This window comes from Neltuma alba, unplaced genomic scaffold (assembly GCF_004799145.2).
Source record: "Neltuma alba isolate B1F8T4 unplaced genomic scaffold, ASM479914v2 tig00001525_pilon, whole genome shotgun sequence".
Taxonomy (NCBI): Eukaryota; Viridiplantae; Streptophyta; class Magnoliopsida; order Fabales; family Fabaceae; genus Neltuma; species Neltuma alba.
In genome coordinates this window covers 329,248-352,821 of record NW_021632496.1, presented here as the reverse complement: position 1 = coordinate 352,821, position 23,574 = coordinate 329,248, and the positions used below count along the sequence as shown (strand labels likewise).

The following is a 23,574-nucleotide window of genomic DNA, read 5'->3' as shown; positions in this document are numbered from 1 at the left end:
TAATCGATTAATTATTAATCGATCATCATCTATTCTGTGACTTCACTGTGAAAGTTTCTTTACAATCTTTTCTGATCACTTTTCCTATCAACCATTTATCGATAAAGTATTCGATCAACACACTTTGAAGATATATTTCCTCATACTTAGCTTTATTGATAATATGACTGATCAAATATTTTTTGATCATTTGTTCAATTATTGAACTAGTTTATTTCACAACATCTATTCACGATGATCTTCAAAATCTTTTATCTCTTTATCTTCATGCTTTTCTCAGCCTTCTTTTGACACATAACTCTTTATTAAAAGGATATGAAGGCAAACTTAACTTGAAAAAGATTATTCTTGCATAATCCATTTAGAGCTCACTGTATTCATGTTTCGTCATTTATTGATCATGTGTTCGATCATCGTATGATCCATAATCTATTCGATAAATGCATATATCTGATTTAGTCTTTCTTGTGATATTTAATCAATAACTGATCGATCGATCAAGACATTGATCAAGTAAGTTCAAGATTACTTTTGAAGTATCTGATGATTGATTTTGTGCTTTCCAATCTATTGTATCAATATCATGATTATCACTTACTCTGTTACCCTTACAAATTGCCTTGAAGAAGAAGACTTACTTGTATCAAAAGACTTATGCAGATGATGAAGCTCAACGGGTATTTAGTAGCTTGTAATCTACCATGTCAAAAGCATTAATGACGAACTACTGTTGTAACTACTAAACACACTCAAGCGATCTTCCAACAGCTAAAAGCTCTTCAATCTAACGGATAATTAAATTTCTCTAACTATAAAAGGCGCAAAGGGCATTGAATTAAGTAATTGAATACGTAAGCTACTGTCTGTTGAAAATCTACCGTTGCATTTAATACTCTGTTTTACTAAACTTCAATGTTTAACATTTATATACTCTGTAAGAGAGACTGATACACTTTACATTACTCATTTTCTAAGAATAACTCAAGAGTATGGACTGTTGAGGGGATTGTAGACTTATGGGTAGTAAGGAGGAGTGATTGAGAACATAGTGAAAATCTCATAGGTGTTCTGAGACACCAAGAGCCCGTTTAATCTTATGAACATAGTAAAGATCTCAGAGGTGTTTTGAGGACTGGACGTAGGTGAAGTGGTTGAGATCAAACCAGTAGAAACTCCGTGTCTTCGTTAACATTAACGAATTGCTCTTTTTACATTGAAAATGATATGCACATGAAATATTGCATAACGGTATTGATTTGATGCAAACATATCACATTTTTACATGACATGAATTACATGATGATTATGGTTCTTTACTACTGAGATTTCTATGAAATCTCACTCCCCTCAATATAAAAACAATAATAGGAACCCCAAGTGGTGTTACTAAGGGCAAGGAGAAAGGAAAGAGATTCACTTGGAGGATTAAGCTTAATGTCATTGAAGTTATGATTTGTAAATTATAATGAGTTATTATGTATTATTATAAACTATGTTGGAATAGCATATCAATGATTAAGGATGCTCTAACTATAAGCAATTGACTAAGAAATTATGTTTATGCATGTGTTATATTATTAGAAAAGCTAGATGGAAGGAAAAAACAAAGAAAATGCAAGAATTGTATATAAAAAAAAAAAGGGATAAAGGTTGACTTTTTGGAAGTAAAGTTTGATCAATGTGATTTTAGGCAATTGGATGAATCTGAATCTGAAATTTAGCATGCTTATATATATATATATATATATATATCATTTTTAGCTTTAAAATAAGTGGTAATTCATTAAAGTTAGAGTTTTGTACAAAAAGTTATACCCTTCCAAATTTGGGAATAAATCCTAAAAAATTGAAAAATAACCAAATAAACAGTACAACTTTAAACAAAATCTGGGATTAATGTGTGAGATCTGGATGCTTATGATATTTTTCCTCTAAAGAGCATGTCAAGAGCTTTCTATAGAATTTAGGACCGCTTCGTTTCGATTTTTCTACAATTAGTTATGAATTTTTAAAATTGACCCAAATTGCTGTGAACAGTGTATAGAAATCTGAAAATGAAAATTATGAAATTAAAATTTTCTCATACTTAAGGGTTATACAATGACCCTGAGTGGTTCCAATTGTTATATAATGAGGTAATAAAAGAAGTGTGACAAGCTATCTATCTCAGGTCTTAAATAATGATTGCATGAGATAATTTAGGAAAATCAACATATTTATTACAAACAGCCAACTTAATTAATTTCATTAATCTCTTCAAATTAATTACCTAGATCTTATAACTTAATGTGCCAACAGTAATATTTCAGTCACATGGGACTCTATAGTCACATGGAACCCTTAAATAAACTCAAGAGGCAAATACTAGAGAGCAAACAACTAATCCTTACATCTACACATTTGAATAGACGACTATCCTTGTGTAGATGAGCAAAGCATTTCCCGAAGAGATCTACGCGGATTTTCGTAATGACACTCTCAACATGAGTATACGAGCACACTTCTGATAGTTGATCTGGATTTTTTCAGAATATACAAGACCAAACGTTTGATCATACTAGGTGACCAGTTCAGAGTTTACGGGTTGTCATCAATTTCTAGAAGAACCCATGGGTTTGTTAAGAGAATGACTTCATGGGTTTGTTAATAATTATATTGACCTTTTTTTTTTCCTTTTTTAATATTTTAAGAGATGTCATTCTCTTTGTACTAATGCCAACTACACATTTGCCAGAACTCATGGGTTTGTTGTTGTTAATAATAATAATAATAATAATAATATAGAATTAGGGATTATATATAATGTTTATAAAAACATAGAGAAAAATGATGTTATGAAATTTAAAAATTATTATAAAATATATTTTTTTTAGGATCCATTTATTTGAATTCCCTTTCTTGAAAAAATCACTAATTTTGTGAAAACATTTAGTCTTAAGAGATTTTATAAATTTTGTTTAAATTTTAAAAATAATTAACATATGAAAAAAAATTAGTGATTTATATTTTTCGATAAAATCTCTACTTAAATTTTTCTTCACAAAAATATATAAATTATAATAAAATCATTTATTTTTTATTTTAAACAATTTTTTTCCAACATTGAAGTTTAAAAAAATGAGTCCATACAATTTTTTATGATATATTTCATATTATTTATTATAAAATAAAATTTATAAGGAAAAATATAGATTTGATCTTTTAATTTTGATATGATTTTCATTTTTATCATTTCATTTTATTGAGACTTATTTTAGCACTAAAAGTCTAAAACCTTGTCCACACTGCTAGATAAGCTGACAGAAAATATAATTTTCATGCTTAAAATTTATTTCTTGAACTTATTATGTTAATCTAGCTATTTTAAGTAAAATATTTTTAATGTTTAAAATCAGTAATCAATGCATTCAAAATTAAATAATAAAACTATTCTAATTTATGGCATGAAAAATAACAAACATGAAATAACTTATTTTAAATATTTTAATAAAATTCTTAGAATTAAAATTTCAAAATAAATAAGTTTTATTTATTTGAGCAATATTTTTTTTATATAAAAAGCACATTACGCATTGAAATATTAAGCGACGTAAGTACAACGTGAGAAGCCATCAAGCATGGTCCAAATGTCCTGAAGGACGTTGAGCAATATTTAAAAATTCAACCAACAGAAACATAAAGTACAAGAAATAAATACTAAAATTTCTTATAAAAATTATTTTCAATATATTAAAACAAATATGTAAAACATGAAAATAAAAAATATTTAATTGAAGGCTAAAAATTAAAATTTATTTATTTTAATATTGTAAGTCTTACTTTAAACCATTAAAAGTATTTTTATTATAATTATTATAGACTAATTAAAATACAATAATAGTAGTAATATATAATTTTAACTATGTAAATAATAATTTTTCATTAACTTAATATATTTAGGAAAATTTTGTTCAAATATCGAAAATTAAAAAATTAATGTAAAACTTATTAAACTTGGAAGACTAAAGTAAAAGTTACTTCAAAATTAAGAAACTAACAATATGTTATTATTTGAGTGCTCAAAAAACAATATGTTATTATTTTATTTGCAAACTATATTATATAGTTGCAGAGGCCATAACTTTAGCTCACGTAATCCCCAACCCAATGCCTAACATTTTTAAATTATTAAAAAAAAGGAAAAAAAAGATAATATAATTTTTAATCCTAAAATTTAAGCTCATTTTAGTTTGGGTCCATCGAATTTCAAACCCATGAGTTCGATATGAAATTTAGTTGATATTAAAACATTAGTCCCTCAAGGTGAGGTATAATGGTGTTAAAATATGGTGAAACCTTGTAAACAATATTAAAGTGATAATGTGGACTTACTAGATGGTTAAATAATAGAGGAAAAAGGGGAACGAATTCTCAAAATACAGCTATTTAGCCCTTTTTTCTCATTCATTTGGGGAATTATATATTACGTTGTGTTTTAAGAATCTATCCCCTTCTGTAACATCACTTTTTGTGTTGCATTTACGTTGTGCTTTAAGAACTCATCTCCCTTTATATAATCGTTTCGTATTGCGTTTTGAGTACTTGTTCTTTTTCTCTCTCTGTAATCCACACAAGATCAAGTTTTGAGAACTTTTATTTTTTTCAATCTATTATCCACATAAGACATAGCTAGACGCCATATGATGAATGTCGTCGCCACTTTAGGGTTGTTTATGATACTTCAACAAATTCTAACACCGTTACATATTTAAGACTAATGTTTTAATATGAATTAAATTTTAAAGACTAAAATCACATGTTTAAAATATGAGGGACCAAAATTAAAATGAGCTTAAATTTTAAGGACCAAAAATTTGCATTAACCAAAAAAACTTTAACCCCTTTAGTTGGATGTTAATCGAAGAGTATTAAATATCTGATCGTGAAGTTACAATTTATTTTTTTGGAAAATAAAGAATAGATTTATTTCAATACCACGAGATAACAATCAGCCTCCTCTTTATTTAAGAATTTTTCAAACCATGCGCTCCTTGCTCATGTATTGTTGTTGGGCCTTTGTGTTTCAAAGTTAATGTTAACAAGGGTGGCCTCGGTAAGGGCATGGATTGGGTTTGGAGATGTGTTATTTTTTGAATACTGTTTCTTACCATTGCAATGGTGCTTTTCAATTGAGAGGGTATTTAGATGAAAACCAAATCATGGTTTTGAAAGTGATTTTATGATATATATATATATATATATACACACATATGTGTGTGTAGTGAATATATAGAGTAGTTTATCTCAATTTATGAAAAATTACTTTTACAAAGCACTTTTAGAGGTATACAAATACCCCCAAGTCAAATATGTTGTTTGGTAGAGGATGGTTTTTACTCTCTTTGAAAGTCATGCATTATATTTCTTCATCTTGACATGTATCCATGGTCTGGACGGTAATGTGGGCCCATTGTGACCTGACCCTTGCGCAATGCGGGTTGAAAAGGCCCCTTTGCGTGCCAATCTGAGTCCGCCAACCTATCACATTTTTTAAATTTTCTAATTTTGTCAAATTTTCCTCTATACAATATGTATTAAAATTTTTGTTTTACCTTTCTTTCTTGGTTAATCACAACGTGGTAGCGTCTTATTTTATTTGTAAAATATTAATCATATTTAAGGAACTCATTTTTTTAGCCAAAACTGAATGCAAATAACCAATCAACCATTCCTAACATTAACAATGTATAATTTAGTAGCCGGGTTTCAATTGAGTAGATCAAATCCCAACCATTGCTCGTGTCAAAAGGAAAGAAGAAAAATACTTCATCATTTTTTAATGGAAGAATAATAATTAAGTTCCAAAATTGTAAATTAATAATAGTTAGGTCTTCAATAAGAAAAAATAACAGAAAAATACCTTTTGAATTTTAAAAAGACAAATAGGTTATACTAACTACTCTTGTAATAGTTTAATTACTTTTGTGATAGTTTTGACAAGTCAAAATATGTTAAAATTACTTATTTATCGTTTTTGAAATTCTATAGATATTTTTCTGTTATTCTCTCCTTTAACAATTTCATTTTATGAAAAAAATAAGTCATAAATATCAATTCAAACAATTAGTCTCAATTGTAAATAGAATATTTAAACTTAAGATATAATTCTTATCTATAATTAAGATTTTTATTTAAAAGTATAATTAATTTTATTTTTAGTCTTTTAAATTTGAATTCATTTTAGTTTTGATATTTAAAATTTGAAATAAGTAGCTTTAGTCTCTAAAATTTTATTTCAAAGACCGAAAACATTATTGCAGCAACAAAAAACCAAAAATCCTTCGGTGGGGGAAAAATCTTTAAATGAAACAAACTGAAGTAAAATTTTAAGAACCAAAATTATTGATTTCAAATTTTATGGATCAAAATTAAATAATGTCAAATTTAGGAGACTAAATATAATATTAATCTTTGAAATTATTTAAATGCTACTTTCAATCCTTTATATAAAACCTAAATAACTAGTTTTAAAAAATAAGAAAATTAGTTAAATTGGTTGATTGTAAAAAAAAAAAAGGTGTGTTGATTTTTTTAAATTATAATATCAAATCATATGTATTGGAATTATTTTTTTAATGAAAACCTTCACAATCAATAAAAACAGTTTTTAAAAAAATCAAATCTGAAAAATAAAGTGAAATAGTATCTTTAGATTTGGAATTAAACTCAACATTTTTTAGGAAATTGAAATGGAAATGAAATCCAAGTCTGTTGTACGTTTGGTATACCAAATCACAATGGAATTTGCTTCCATGTGGAAGCCAAAATGATGGAATTGGCTTCCATCTTACAACCCCAAGATTTACATTTCCATGTCTCATAACTCACTTTTGCCCTCCCTTTATATAACATAGGCATCTTCACACACATCGTTGCTGAGCTTCGTACCCCATCATCTCGCATCCCATTGCCGACAAGCTTTGCACCCACCAACAGATTTAGCGATTACATGTTCTTCAGATCATGACTACTAGAGGTGTTAGCTATCAAAGAGAGCTGATGAACTGAGAGAGGAAGAGGGGTTGGGAATGGCTTCTCCTTTGTTTGCCAGAGCTTCGACTTCTTCTCTAGATCTAGAAGTTGAAGACGCCGCTGGCTTACTATATCTAGATTGAAGGGTTATTTTTTCTCCTTTGTTATGAGATTTCTTCTCCCTTATACTTCATCTATTTCATCATTTCATCTTTTTTTTTATTGTATTTAGCTGAAACTCAATGGCATTTTTTCGTATTGAGCAAGACATTTTTACTTCTACATCTTGCTTTCTTTTTTGTTTTTTTTTTTTCGGTGGCCATCATTTGTCATAGATTGTTTATGGTTCCTCTTTCTGGAGGGATGAAGGAAGGTCGGGCATGAAGATCGATGAAAGGGGATTTTTTCCCCTCTAATTGTAAAGGCATTTTAGTCTTTTCAAATAAAAATTTTGTCAAATTCCACCAACATACCAAACATACTTTTAAATCCCATTTCCATGTCTATTTCCATATCCATATCCATTTCCGTCAAAATTAATTCTATCATACCAAACGGGGAGCAGAGGCAGGAGATATTTTTTTGACCTTAGCAGGTAGTAGATACTCGTAGCTTACTTTTTAAAAGACTTTGTTGAAGCCTGGCTACCATTCATTCGACCTTTTCAACCTCAATTGTCCTTTTCCCAGAGTTAATGTATAGACGCAGAGCAGGAGCTCCAAGTGGACCCAATTCACGCGCAAAGATCAGATTTTACTTCGGCAGGCTAATATTTAAAAAAAAAAAAAAACTCAATACATGTGTTTCTATATTTAAAAAATATTACTCAAAATATATTAATAATAAGTAAAATTATTTATACGTACGATATTTATTGATTTTAAATAATTTTCATATTAATAAAAAAATAACATAGAATATCAAATTGATAAAAAATACCAATAATACCAACTACCCATTCTTTTTTTTTTTTTGACCAGCTTACTCCACAGATTACCGGTCCATGGTGGATGTCTATGCATCTTTAGGTAAGGGGATTCCCTCACATTAATATTATATTATCACTGCGAATAATCATTGTTATCAACACTTTTTTTTTTATTAATTCTTAACTAACTTCTGCTTTTCAATACGAGAAATTCTTACATACTCTGGGAGTATCACCTCACATAAACTCCGACCAATAAAAATGCAACACTTAAATTGATTTTCATCCAAGCTGTCGCCTTTCATTTTGAAGCTAGCATCACATTCCCTAAAACCTACGGGCAGGCCCTTGACATTCAAGCACTCCCGCACTCCTTCACCCCCTCTCCCCTAACATTTTTAATTTTTACTTTATTTTCGGTGCAAATTGGGTTTTAACTTTTAAGTTCTACACTTCCATTTCTTTCCAATTTTTTTATTCCAAGATTCTTCATTTCTGGTTAACAAAAATTATATAATAATTTTAACTGTTACAAAAGTTCAATCGCTTACCATTTAAATATTTTATAATTTATTTTGTATTATATAAAAAATATATTTTTATTTAAATATTTAAATTTTATTAAATTAAATTTGAGTTTCATCATATTTAGATGAAAAAAGTCTATCCATTTTTTATTTACATGTTAATTTTTCGTAAAAAAAATTCAATGTAATTAAATACATGATCTAAAGCATCCCCACTCCATCTAATCATCATAGGTAAAATTCAGATGAATTTAGAAAATTGACCTAGGAGTGCAGTAACACTTTTTTAATTCTGTTTACAAGATAGAAATAAAATATTTTTTTATCCTATTTATAAATCATACTATTAAAATTTTTCATATAAATGAACAATTCTATTTTTTATTTATTATTATGTAAGTTTTTTTCTTTAGATAGAATGTATATTATTTGGAGAAAATCCCACAAAAAGAATATTAAATAATTAAAATTAATTAGGAATTAAGAATTTTGATATAAAAAAATGGGAAGAATTGAAGAAGGGGGGAACGCGTAGAAAGCGGGGTAGGGAGGGTGAAGGGGTATGGGGGTGCTTCACGCCTCTCTGCCAGCATGTCGGTTTAGAAAAACGTGATGCCAGTGTCAAAAAAGAAGCTGACAGCTTGGATTCAAATTAGCCCAGGTGTTATATTTTCATTAACCAGAGTTTACATGAGGTACGTAAAAATTTCTCTTTCAATAGAGTTTTAAAAATACCAATTTTAGAATTTTGGCAGTATTTTAATCTCTTGCACGGCTCTTTCGAGGACAAATGGACAACATACTTAAACGAACTTCTTTTATTTCACTTCGTTAGATTATGGCCTTCTTTGTTTACTTATAAATACATTTTACGTAAACCGAGATAAAATTATTATCATATATTTACTTCGTATTTTGTAAGTTATAATTAAAAAGCTACATATAAGCTATTCCAAATAGGTCTGCATAACAATCCATCAAATTAAAAATAATAATAAAAAAGAAGAAAAAAAGTTCCACGCATCTGTTCAACCTTACGGAAGTGTCAGTGCTTTTTAATGTTTGCTTCAAGTTGCGTTAATCTCCATTTATTCCGGCAATCAAAAAGTTTCTAATTTAATTTAATGAGTTCTAAAGATAAATCTATTCATTTGGAAACTTATATGATATTTAAAAATTATTTATTAACTATCCTTATTTATTAGGAATCCCTGATCCTATCGGATTGCACATGGATATAGATTTTTTTTTCCAAATAATGTATATAAAATTCAAAAAAAGAAATTAATTATTTGAAAAAAAATCAATATCATTGAATATTACCAGCTCATTTTAATTTTATATAATAAGTGTTTTCACAAACAATCTTATACATTTTAATTGTTTAATTATATAATCTGGCCAAAACATTTATATAATACATTTTTTGCCGACCATTTGTATAGTACATTTAAATGAGTTTGTTTAATTATAATGCTACTTTGAAATTAACTGTTTAAAGGAAGAAAATCATCTCATCTCAAGAAATGATAAAGTAACATTAACAAATCATTCTGTTTTTATCTTATTTATTAATTTATTGATTATCATGTGTATTAATAAAGAAACCAATTCATTAACAATTATATATATATTCACCGACTTAATATCATAAGATATACATGAACACATTTAAAAGTTAGCACATATTAATTTAGTAAATTTAATTTCACTTTAATATCTGAAATTTGCAAATGATATTCCTCAAATAATTTTTATATATTCTTCGCAGAATCTTGTTGATTTTTTTTCTTTTTTTTTTTTAACTAATAAAACTGCACGTTATAGCTGAATAGATACGTGTGGAAGTATCCTAAAAAAAGAAAAAGAGATAATACTAGAAAAATTAAAATTTGTTGTGTGTCCCCGACCTTTAAATATTTGCTTTCGCCGAAGCAGAGAGAAGGTGTAGTGGGCTGAGGCTTCTTCAGAATCAGGAGCGAGAAAAAGGAAGAGCGCATCTCGATGGAGTAGTTCATCTTTTCCATCATCATATTCTCGTCTCAAGTAAGGGAACTCCCCTCTCTATCTCGAAACTCGAATAAATATGCGAATTTAGCGAAAGCAGAGGGATATATGGTGATTCTTTTGATGGGAACAACTAGATGGTGGATTTGAGAGTCATGGGAACTTACAAGCCAATCAAGAACTACGATGAGGGTGATGATGAGCAAAGGAGGTTGGATCCTTGCAGAATGCTGCAAACAACTGGACAAGACGATGTGGAGATGGCTCTTCCGATTTCTGAATCAAGATCTGCCACTGCCTACGCCAATGAGGAAAGATGGGCGAAGAAAATCGACGATCACTCACTCTCGTCTTCCAGGAACCAACCTCAACGTCTTGTTTCACTTGACGTTTTTCGAGGTCTCACCGTTGCGGTAATGTTTTTCTCGCATCTTGCTAGCTAGCTCTCTCTTTTTGTCTCCCCCCTCTGTTTTATGTTGCTGAAGTAGTTACTAATTAGGGGTTTTGGTTAGTATGGCTTGACAGACTTTCTGAACTCGTTTTCATATGATTATTAATAATTAATAATGGTTTAACGGTCGTGTCTCCAGCGCAGAGGTGAAGAGGTGTCTTCCTTGTTCGTCCAATTTGGCCTAAACGTTCTTTCCCCTTCTTTTTGCCTCTGTCATTTGTTTTCCCCCCCTTTCTTTTGTCTCTTTTTTAAATTCTTCTTCGATAGATGGTAAGATAGCCCAAGAATGAGGTCCGGGTTCGGCATACCAAATATGGCGCCACTTCTTCTTCTTGTTTTTTTTTTTTTTGGGGGGGGGGGGGTCGTTCTTTCGTGTTCGTCTCTCGTCTCGCTGGCAAATCTTAAAAGTCCAGTAAATATTCTCCGATATTTATGGAGGTAGCTTGTTGTCATGGAGAAATGGATTCATCCGGATCTTTAGCTGCCCCGATATTATACCTGTCCAGTTATTCCAAATTTAGCCCTTGTCATCCTTGCGCTCGATTTCCTTGCTTATCCGTGTTTCAGAAATTTAATGATGCAAACATTCAGAAACGCGGTCGTCATAAATACAGCTCACCTTTTAAAGATATAATAATTAATTTCTCCTTACTTTACTTTGAAGAGACGCTATATCATGCACTCGTTTGGTGCCTTGATCCATCGTTTCTTATTGACGGTCTTTCACTCATATGGAAAGTTGACCCTTCCGACTAGTAAAGTGTAAACTATTCTTATAGGTTTTTCCAGCTTTTCCGAATTGACAATTAATAGACTATCATATGTGAGAGCCTCGGAAGTACTACTCGTGCATTAGAGCCGGGATCCAAGCCTTTAGCTGCCTCAAATAATATACCTCCGCAGACTATACTTAGAAACTTTCTCACTTGTCATTGACTTTTCCCTCTTAAGGTCGTTGTTTTTCCCCTTACGTGGATGGTCTTCTTAAATAGCTTACCGTTCACCTCTTATTTATAATGATATTTATTCTAAGTTTGCAGATTGAACCTTTGACCTAGCTAGCGTGGCAATCCCCAGTTTACCACGCCCGTCAAAGACGCATAATTTATATTCATATGGGCCCAATCGCTCGTCAAATGCCCTTTTTAGACTTTTTTTTTCCCTCTTATAATTTTATGGAAGCCTTTTTTGAGCATCATGTTTATAATTCATGTATGTGCAGCTGCTATTCTTATTTCCAATTTCCGTATGTTAATTTTGGTGAAATAAAAAACCATATAGTGGATTTACTTGAGAAATTAGCTGTCTTGTCTGTTTCCTTTCCATTTTCTTATGGAGTTTTAGAGTGTGTTGGTTTTCAATTCGTCAGAAGTCTCCATTTGCCAAAAAATTACTTCTGTAAAAGGTAGTTTTTGTAACGGAATTTATCTTTGTATACATTTTTTCAAAACGTAGTTTGGTATACTCAGATGTATGGAAAGTAATCCAGACCAGCTTTTATCGTTGGATGGTAACTTAAAGTTGTTCAAAAGCCAAACTAACTTTTGTTAAGTAACCCATGCTAGAATTTAGCAAATGGACTTTCAGAAGCATTGCAAATGGACTCTCTGAATATGAAAATTATCCACACTGCTTTTGGCTTTTGAAAGTTCCTCAAAAGGACTTTTGCTTTCCCAATGTTACCCAACATGCTCTTAGTCTAGTCTCTAAGCAGAGTTTAACTTCTTTTTGATAATTCAACGATTTCCAAAGTGAGGCGTTGAAGGCAACTTCAAAAATAAGGACATCCTCAGTTTTACAGGTCATGGTGTTTTAAATAGGGTCAGGATGTTATTGTTGGGGATGAAATCAATTTTTCCGTGATTGGAAGTTTTATCTATTCTTTCACTAATCTCCCCCTATAAATTTAGCACTGATTGCACCTATGCAACCTTGTGATATCTATTTTTAGAAGGTATTGCATGAAACCTCGTTTTATAGACTTTGGACATGAGTTTACAGATTATTCTGACTTCTCAAGGAAAACATTGTTTTGTAACTTTGTGAAAGAAGCATGATTTAGTCATTTTAAGTAGCTGAAGGGTTGATAAAATCTATATGCGGTTAATTTTGGACATAATAAATCAATCTTTTGGTTAATGAAACTTAATAATATTTCATCAAGAATTCCTGGATTTATTTCTCCCAAATTTTTCATTTTTAAATTTTCTGATTATTCATTGCTCAATCTCTATGCAGCTGATGATACTGGTGGATGATGTTGGTGGGATCCTTCCAGCGATTAATCATTCCCCATGGAATGGTTTAACAGTAGCAGATTTTGTCATGCCATTTTTCCTTTTTATAGTTGGTGTTTCTCTTGCACTTACATACAAGGTATCCATCTTATACTGTTGTCTAATGAGGTTAGTCAAAATATGTTTGTTATGGCATTATTTAGTACCATAGTTTGTGTTTCTTCTGCATGCTAGATTTTGTGTCATTTAACTAAAACCAATTTCATTATGTAACTTTCTGTAGGCTAGATTTGAATCATTTGACTAGAACCAGTTTCATTATAGGTCTTTCTAGAATCCTGTTTATTTGTTTTGACAAATCTTGGTTGTTTGAACAGAAGCTGTCTTCCAGAGTTGTTTCAACTAGAAAAGCAATTTTGCGAGCACTGAAGCTTCTGGCATTTGGCCTTTTTGTTCAAGGTGGTTGACTGAAACTTTGGCTTTGTATGTAGCAAATCCTAGGCCATGTTTTAAGCGTGATTGGTTGGTGCCAATTTGAAAGGAACATGTGTTAAACAAATATCGTTATTGATAATTAAAAAATCAATTATGATGTACGTGCTAGATTCTGAGTACTAGCAATTTTGATACATAGATGCATATGTGTGTATACATATTTCTCTGTTAAATGCTCTCCCAACTTTTTCTGCAGGAGGATTTCTCCATGGCCTCAACGATCTGACATATGGAGTGGATATTAAACAGATTAGATGGATGGGAATACTGCAGGTATGTTTTTCATATTGGTTCTCGATACCTTTTCTTAATTCCACGTAGTTGATACAAAGACAGAAAGACATCATGTGCCAACTGGCAGCAGGAAGTTATGTATATATGCAAGAAGTCTGAACAATAAGAGCTATTTCCCATAGAAAAATTCTTAAATGTTTCTGCAAGTGACCAAATGTGGAAGTTCATGTGAAAATTTTTTCTTTTGTTGTGAGTACATCCTGTGTAATAATGATCTCCTCTATTTAATGATTCTGCAAGTGACCAAAAGTCAAGCTTCTTATTTATTTATTTATTGTTGGTTGTCTTTGTTCTTCCTGTATAAATAACGGCTACTTTTATTTTCTTGATTGGGCGGCAGAGAATTGCAGTAGCATATTTGGTTGCAGCACTATGTGAAATTTGGCTCAAGGGTGATGACACTGTTAATTCAGGATCATCTTTACTAAGAAAGTATCAAAACCAGTGGTAAGCTTAAATAATCCTTCTGAATTTTGATGTTCTTAATTGAGGATTGGTGAAGCTACATGATTTTCAACTTGGAAGCATGGGTTAATTGCTCTTTCAAGATATAATAATAATGCCGGATTTGGTGACTGAATAAACATTTTTTATTATTATGTATACCCAAACTTTTTGAGTATAATGGAAAAGAAATATATGAGATTTGTTAATGGAGTAAATCTCGAAGGACCGATATACCATAAAATTTGAATTTAATATTTTTGTTTAGAATTCAGAGTTTACAAAGTAGACTATGAATTGATGATTAAATCATATAAATGCAATTTTAATGCCAATGGTTGGAGGCAGTAAATTGATTTTTGTTTGCTCCAAAAACTACGTTACGTGGCACATGGAACATCATAGATTACTTTCTCTTGATCCCGTAGTTTTGCAGAATCTGAGATTGGAACAAATACGTAGAAGGAATCTATGAAGTGAAAAATCATAATGGTCACCCAATGCTGTTCAAATGGCAATTTTGGTGTTTGTGATATGTGTTGGGATATGTTTTCCCCTTCCTGCTGCATTTCTAATTTTGACATTTCTGCATGAGCATGAAAGTGTAATTTAATCTTGGTCACGACTTGTTGAAATCTGCTGGAGTGACTGGATTTCTGCTCGCAATTCAATCGCAGTGTTCATGATGCATGTTTTGTGCCTTCCTCTTCTATCATGCATCCCAAACCAATGCTTTCCTTTTAGATTAACAGTTTATTTTATTTTGCATAATGACTGTGCTTTGCTGATCTTTAACAGGGGGGTGGCTCTGTTTCTTATTAGCCTTTATCTTTCCTTGCTATATGGCTTGTATGTTTCTGACTGGGAGTATCAGATTCCAACAGAGCCTTCTTTACCACCAAAGATAGCTTCTGTAAGTGTTGATGTTTGTTTACTGTTCTATGTTGTTGGGAGGGTAATGATTTTTCGTTGGGGTATAATTTAACTGAGGGTATTGTTTGGAAATGGAATCCGTGTAACCTACGAAACTATTTGCCAGGTTAAATGTGGAGTAAGAGGTGATACTGGACCAGCTTGTAATGCTGTTGGAATGATTGATCGTAAGATATTGGGCATACAGCATTTATACAGGAGACCAATTTATGCAAGGATGCAGGTATACTTTCTTCTATGTTGAATGGTCTTGACTATGTTTGTTTATTTATCTTCTTGTGACCATTTTACCTTTATTTTTTTCAAATAGGAGTGCAGTATCAATTCCCCAGACTATGGACCCTTGCCTTCTGATGCTCCCTCTTGGTGTCAGGCCCCTTTTGATCCTGAAGGACTCCTGAGGTGAGTTTGTTATTTGCCCTCATCTTTCCTACTTCATGCTTGATATACAAATGCAGAGTGGACTATTAAAGAATACAGCTGATGATTGCTGATTTATGGGATTCAAAATGTTTCTTTACGAATATAGAGGGGCACCTCTCATTTTAGATTGGCATAGTTTTCTTGTTATGACATCACTTATAAAAGGATGACATAGCATGTAATCCCACCACTTCATAGCCTGGTAGGTTTGGCCCTCCCTGAAATACCAGCCCACGTCAGGCCGGTTTCGTTTAGTGTGTTGGGACTGCTGGGCGGCAGGCAGCGTGTCCTCTGCCCACTCAACCTGGTTTATATATAACATATTTATATTTATTTTTCAAATTTGTTTAATGTTGATTGATTTTGGAGTTTTTAACTGAAGTTATCTTTATGATTATCATTGTCATTAAGAATTTTTAATAGTTGATTCCTTTTATTTTTAAAATTCTAAATTGATTTCACTATTTCATGTTATGTAAAAATAACGTCTGATTATTAAATATTCTTGATTTTTTTAACAAGATAAAATTTACCTCAAAATTGATTTATAAAATATATATATCTTGAATGAATTTGATTATATTTTTGTAATAAAAAATTATTTTTTATTTTCTTCTTTCCACTTTTTGAATTTTTTTTTTCAAGTTTTACCGCTGGCCCAAAACTTGGCCTGAGCTGGTTTTGGCCCACTTGTCTCAGCTGTTCTTTGAGCAGGGGTTCAATCTAGCCTGTCTCGACCTGGGAACACATTTTTTGGTTTTGGCGGAAAACAGGCCTCCTGAAAACTCTCTCTGGTTCTTTTATTCCCTTTTACTTTTTAATTAAAAAGTATTGGGGTTCGGTCCTTAAAAGAGACAACTCAGTTTGTGAGTAAATTTCTCCGCCCATATTGAAACAAGCTCAAGCGTTGTAATTTGGTTCAATCTTGCCCCATCTCGACCTGTGAACACATTTTTTGGTTTTAGTTGAAAACAAGCTTCCAGAAAACTCTTTCTCGTTCTTTTTCCCTTTTACTTTTTAATTAAAAAGTATTGTAATTTTTTTATTCAAAGACAAAATTTGTCAGTAAATTTCTCTGTCCGTATTGAAACAAGCTCAAGCCATGCATGAGTTGAGACCATTCTCAATTGCCTCTCAATTGAGATGCAATTGATTTTAAATGTTTAAGATCTGATTTATGGACTGTCTTAATTGTCTAGATATACTGTGGAAAATTGAGAAGTAATTGAGCATCCTGTAGTGACACCCATCGGCTTCTTAATTAGTCCCTTACCCCCTAGTGATAGGATGCTTTATGCGGGCTTCCCATCTTGCGATGGTAAGGACTCAGGAGACATTACCACAAGACATCTAAATAACCGCTGCTGGGCCTTCATAACTTTGAATTTGGAGCACTTGTTTTTGCTTTCCTATATTTGTGGCTTTTTTATGATTGGTAGAATCGATAATGAAGTTTTCATTCTGTACATGCCAGATATTGAGTTAGTAATTTCATTCTATCTCCAAAAAAATTGCAATTGTTTGGAATTTTTTTCTTTTCGGAAATGGAATATTTACAGAATTCTCATTTCATTGAATTTGTAGCTCAGTGATGGCTATTGTTACCTGCTTGGTTGGCTTGCAATACGGACATATTATAGTCCATTTTAAGGTAGCACTGTTTCTTAGTATCTTTTGTTTTTTTCTGCGGTCCATCGATACAAGTTTTTCTTTTTTCTTTTTTTCCCTTACAGTGCTTTTGACGTTGTTTCATGCAGGACCACAGAGTGAGAATCCTGCATTGGATGATCCCAACTTCTTGTCTGGTAGTCTTTGGCTTTGCCTTGGACGTATTTGGTAAGCTTACTGCTCTTAACCTATGTGAGTACTGATCAAAGTTTAGAGAAGAAATTCAAGGAAGGTGCAAAGAAATAGGGGAGACAATGTTGAAGAGTAAATTGTTTCTATGCTCATTCGTCTGTGTGGGTCTGTATCCAATAAGAATATGAAATCCTAGCGAATACAAACTCCTTCTACAATAATTATGATGATCAAAATAATTTATGTATTTGAGTTCAACCTTAATACTGCTCGAACCTATGCTAAATAGAGAATGCCTTAAATTACTCCAAAACCAACTGTAATCAGATTATATCATAATTTTGCAGGTGATTGATGTACTTCTAAGTTATCTGTTCTCTCTGTTATTTAATTTGTAGGGATGCACATAAATAAGGTTCTGTACTCATTCAGTTATATGTGCGTCACTGCTGGTGCTGCTGGCATTCTCTTTACGGGAATTTACTTGATGGTAAATTTTGATTTATGATTGTGAGCTGACGGTTCATAGTGGTTTTCTTATATTATCTACTTTTCAACACGATATAATGTTAATTTTGTACAATGTGTCTAACAATTTTGTGCCTAACTTTCAATTTTAAAAAAAAAATGCAGGTTGATGTTTGTGGATATCGTCGCGTTACGACGGTCATGAAATGGATGGGTATGCATGCTCTAGCGATTTATATCCTTGCCGCTTGCAACGTATTTCCTATCGTCCTGCAAGGATTTTATTGGGGCCACCCACGGAATAATATCGTAAGCCCCTCTGCGCCCTAATCTGTATTTTTAATTTCTTTGCATACCCAGTACTTTTTTTTGGGTTAATACCATTTATTCTTTGAATTTGGTTTCTGAAATTCGGAACAAGTAGTTTGGGGGGGTGTTTGACAACCTGTAAAAGTGCTTCTGAGAAGGACTTTTCCACAAATCGACGCAAACTCCTCCACATATTTACTTCGTAAACTGTAAAAGCATTTTTGAAATCTGTTTGGTTTCCATCTAAACATCCCCTTAGTCATTAAAATTTGACTTCATTTTGGTTACGATCCTGAAATTTGATTTATTTTGGCCCACCTAAAGATTTTTTTGTCCTTTAAACTATTGGTTTCCAAATTTCAAGGACTAAAAACGAGGTAAATATAAATGTTTTTTTTTTTGGCCCTGAATGTCTTTACTCGTGGTCTTTACAACTGAAATTAAATCTGCAATTTTTACATTATCGGCAGCTTAAGTTAGTCGGAATCGGAACTTGAATGGAAGAGGCAGATAAGATCATGGACTTGATTTATTTGGAGTTCGAAGTTCAACTTTGGGCTAGTTATTGAGTACTTGGTTCGGGGAAGCGGATCGCGCTCCACATCTACGGGTGAGACCTATTTTGGAGGCAGCTTCACCTATTGATTATTAGTTGGCCTGCGCCTACGCTGTTTAGTTTAGGGAGTAAACGATGAAAGCCAAGATCTCACGATGAATTTAAGTTTGACTGAACATCGATGCAAAATTTTAATTTTCAATTATTATTAGTATGCATTATTTAGTATTTACTGATATAGAAACAAAAAGTATTCCCTGTTCGACAACCCCACATCATTTAAGGGTCTGTTTGGATCCGCACGTGTGTGGATGAAAAGCAGCTTTTGAAAGCCAAAAACCCGTTTGGCATTTTGTGAGGTGTTTGTCAGCTTTTGGTCAATCTTACTTACAAGCTAAAAGCTGCTTTTTTTAGGGAAGATTGTAAAATTATGTGAAACTTATAATTTATAGGAAAGTATATTTTTGAAATTAAAAGACATTTTTACTCTTATGCTGTCCTTACACTTCTATTTGCATTTTTTTTAATGCTTCCTAATCAATCCATAGTTATTTATTTTTAATGTTTTCTTAAATAAAAATAATTTTTAAGATGATTTTTTATAATATTTTTTATTTTTAATATTATTTTTTATTTTATATTTATATAAATTGTGCAAAATATATCATCCAATTAATTATATAATATTATTTGGTTTAAAAATTTTCACCTTGCTATAATTTCTAATTTAAATATATTGTATTCATAAAATATAATTTCTTCCTATTATAATAATTTAAAATTATTATATTATTTAATGGAGGTATATTCTTCTTGGTTTTCTTACGACTAAATTTACTTATCCAATCATAATCTAAATAATTTTTTTATTTTACAAATTAGTTTTTATAAAAGTTAATTCAAACAAAAATTATATTACCTAATCTTACTTTTTTAAAAGTTAAATTGAAAATAAATTATTTTTCTATTGTTAATCCAAACGGATATTAAGTAATTCAAAAAGAATCATAATCGTGTATTTTTTTTTCTTGGAAGAATCTTAATTTGGAACCAATTTGAGAAGTTAATTATGGACAAAATTTAGATAAATTGCTTAGATTTATTAAGCTAAATTTATAGATGAATTTGTAAATATTATTTTAATAAATAATAATAAAATAATAAATGTGATTAGAGAACTTGACCGTCATCACCATCATTGTTGAACTAGGTGAATCCCCCATGATATTGAAATAATGACTCCCATCTTATTTGTCAAAGAAAAATGGAATACGTTATAAAAAATTAATTAATCAGTTGGTATGTATTTAGAATATATTTTATATTTATATTGTACTCCTTTTGTTTTTTTAAAATAAAATACAACTAATCAAATTACGTTATTTGAATGTTAAAATTAATTGAAAATGATCAACATGTAAAAAATATAACTTTTTTGTCAAATATAATCTCATTTACGTGGAAGAGTGTGTGTGATTAAGAGGGAATATGTGAAAATTAAATACAATTATATAAATAATTAAATAAGTGTAAAATAAGATATTAACAAACAAATTTTGTTATTATCTCTAAATATCTCTTATTAAAAAAAAAAAAACCGGATGGAGCACAATTTGTTTTGAGATTTATGCTCATGCACTTTAAATTAACATGTTTATGATATTTGCTGTGATTTCTGAGCTTGCACACCCAGTTTATACCATGCTCCACATTTGTGTTTGATAATGGATAATGACAAAAGTATGAGGTTGTCATCATTAAGATGTTTTGATTAACTTTTTAAAAAGTGTTTTGTTAGATTTCTACTTGCATAAAAATACCTGTTTTAAGTGTTTTTAGGAGTTACCAAACACCCCTCCTAAGTCTGAAATGTGATATTAAAATTTGATATTTGATTAAAAACGTATGATCTCACCTTGCAAATTGATTTCTTGTCATTAATGAGCCGCTAATTAATCACAAGCTTAATTTGCAGGAAAGTGTTATATGGTATTTTACCTTCAGCTAGTTTTTTTTTTTTTTTTAATAGAATATGCAAGATGGAAGAATTATAGGTTGAAAAAATACATATCTTTTCACTATATTTTACCATATCAATAATATTTCATGTATAATATAATAATGATCGTAAAATGTGACAAATGATGCAAAGTAACTTCATACGGCCAACTCCTTTGCTGGCGAGTTTTCTAGCAGTTGGACCTACTGAAGAAATACTCACACAACAATGAATTCCACTTATCACCAATACATGGATTCTTCTACATGTGTGACTTTCATAAGTAGATCATTGGTTTAAGTGTTATCACAAAAAACAGTTCTAAGAAGAAAAAGGATAAGACAAAAAAAGTCCTATAAGGAGTCGGCATAATAGAACATGTCAGGGACTAAATATGAATATCAAGCCAAAAGACCAACCCTTTTCAAGGCACTTCATTTCCAGATAAGTTCTACCCCAAGTCAAAAGGGTTATTTTTGAACGGAAAGCTTTTAGCTATTGAAACGGGACTTTGAGTACTTCTTGATTCTCAAAGAAATAAGCACACTAGATAGTATGCCAACTACTGGAAACAGGTAAGACCATATTGGAGATTTCCCAGAGCCAGAGGCCGTAGCAACAGCAGCACCAGCAAGGCTTCCAAGAGAAGTATTCTGCAAGATCATTGGGATGCATCCGATAACAGTGGGAAGCAGAAAATCCAACAAGAACCCTACTTTTGTAGCAGCAAGTGTATAGTTAACAACATAGGAGGGCAAAGGAGAGAAGCGAGCAAGAAGTACAAATTTCCAACCATCTTGCTCAACTCCTCTAGAAAGGAGATGAAAATATTTGTTTTTCTGAGCCCACCCTACTGCTGAAGTTGAACTTCTCAAAATTAACCTGAATTGAAAAAAGGAATCGAGTTGAATTCGATTGAAACAAATAACATCAAACATAGGAGGAATTATGTGTGTTAATTGCAAACATAACATTTAATGCAAGGGAAACTGTTGCTCAACGTGTTAACAAGAGTAGGGTAGCCTTCATGCAACAACCTTATTGACCAATGCTATCCCCCAACAAAATTTAATCTCATTAGGGTAGCACAACACAGGCAGTTTTCAGCAAACTGTCGTAGTGATTTTCATGTCATTGAACCAAGAATGAGAGCTTAATCTCTGGTAATGTAATATTGTTTAAAATCACCATATACTTTATGAACCTACTTATATCAGGATAAATTCATGACTACCCTCCCTCAGGGATAAGAACTATCTGACTCTTTCTTCTGAATATATACATAAGGCCATAACCTGAGCTTGTGCAAGAAGTTAAATAGACGCAATAAAACTACAGAATACAAGGGCACTGATTCTAACTCTTGTAGTTCCTGGCACATATATCTATTGAAAGACAGAAAGAAAACTAAAATTATTTTTCTCAGGCAATTCAGCTTGCAAGATAAACAGCTGATAAGAATTCCTTTTCCATTGTTATCCTAAATAATAGGAGATATCAAGGAGTTTTTTCAAGATATTCCCAGGTTCTCAAACCAGCTGGATATTGAAAGTAGAGTGCATTAATGCGTTCTTTAGATTCAGTAGCGAAGACATTGGTTGATCAAAACCATGGAGAAGTGATTATTCAATACTGGGTTAAAAAGGAAAAAGAAAGAGGGTCACAACCTGTAATTCTAGGAGTCTCTACGCTCTAGTCTCTAGCAAATGACAGCCCATTACCATTTATCGAAAAAGACGGTTTTAAAATAAGATTTACATACCCTCAATCAGTACTTTTTCTACCGATGAGTAGGTTTTTTGTTTTACCTCACTACTGATGAATAGGTTAATATGCTTATATAGGTAGAATTTCGTTATTCACCTTATACACAAAAATGAATGATCAATATCAGGAAACGAGTAGGGTAGTGGAGGATGAAATGACTGGCATACAATTACAACTCATATGAATTAATCCAGAGTCTCTCCGCGACTTAATTTGATGAAGACTGGACTCAACTTAACAGATTGATCAGAGAATAGTCTCAGCTGAGTCCGTAACTAATAAGTCATAAAGAATTATATTGAACAAGGAAAGCGAGTGAAAATTCAACCAAAACCTAATAAAGATATGAGAGTCTTGTTCCGTTGACGATAAGCAACGAAATTGATATAGAAGAAGAAGGCAAACCTGCCGATCCAGAACGAAAGAGAAGCACCAAGCACCTTAGCCGAGAAGACGCAGAGCAGGGCCGGGAAGAAGCCAAATAGCAGAGAAGCGGCGGCTTCCAAGAAAACAGAAGAGGGCAAACAGAGAGCGATAGAGAGTGTATGGATAGCGACGTACAGTGGGATGGCCCAAATACCCAGTTTATCATACTGATCTTTCAATATCTGAATAGCTACCTCTTTGTCCCATCCATAATTCTTTATCAATCCTCTAAATATCCCCAGGATCCCCACAAGCACAGCTATCTTCAACCATCTTCCCATTCCCATTTTCTCCTACGCAGCTAGGGCACAGATCTCGCGCACAAATTTCTCTCTCCTTATGGCCGCCCTCGTTCGCCGAGCGTTTGGATCGGTCCGGGGCACTTCTATCCAAACACATTGTGGCCAAGTGACCGGCGCAGTTAACTATTTGAATTTTATCTATTTAAATTTATCAAAAAAACTAGTTAAAACCAGTTTGAAATAATAAATTTGCAAGT

At 31.7% G+C, this 23,574-nt stretch overlaps 2 protein-coding genes across 2 annotated transcripts; one reads left to right on the top strand and one right to left on the bottom strand.

Moving 5' to 3' along the window:
- The first annotated feature begins 10,404 nt into the window (after positions 1-10,404).
- Positions 10,405-19,233, top strand: LOC114758472 (heparan-alpha-glucosaminide N-acetyltransferase). The gene is made up of 13 exons (XM_028947526.1): positions 10,405-10,886; positions 13,163-13,300; positions 13,539-13,620; positions 13,853-13,929; positions 14,291-14,397; positions 15,193-15,307; positions 15,434-15,550; positions 15,638-15,729; positions 17,335-17,401; positions 17,508-17,586; positions 17,949-18,040; positions 18,184-18,327; positions 18,798-19,233. Exons 1-13 carry the CDS (start codon positions 10,611-10,613, stop codon positions 18,822-18,824), a joined length of 1,413 nt encoding a protein of 470 aa, XP_028803359.1. The 5' UTR covers positions 10,405-10,610; the 3' UTR covers positions 18,825-19,233.
- A 1,806-nt stretch (positions 19,234-21,039) lies between these two features.
- On the bottom strand, positions 21,040-23,436 carry LOC114758399 (transmembrane protein 41B-like). Its single transcript, XM_028947442.1, has 2 exons — positions 23,055-23,436; positions 21,040-21,764 (listed from the first exon to the last, which is right to left on the bottom strand). The coding sequence occupies exons 1-2, from the start codon at positions 23,360-23,362 to the stop codon at positions 21,374-21,376; spliced, it is 699 nt and encodes a 232-aa protein (XP_028803275.1). The 5' UTR covers positions 23,363-23,436; the 3' UTR covers positions 21,040-21,373.
- Between the last annotated feature and the right edge of the window lie 138 nt (positions 23,437-23,574).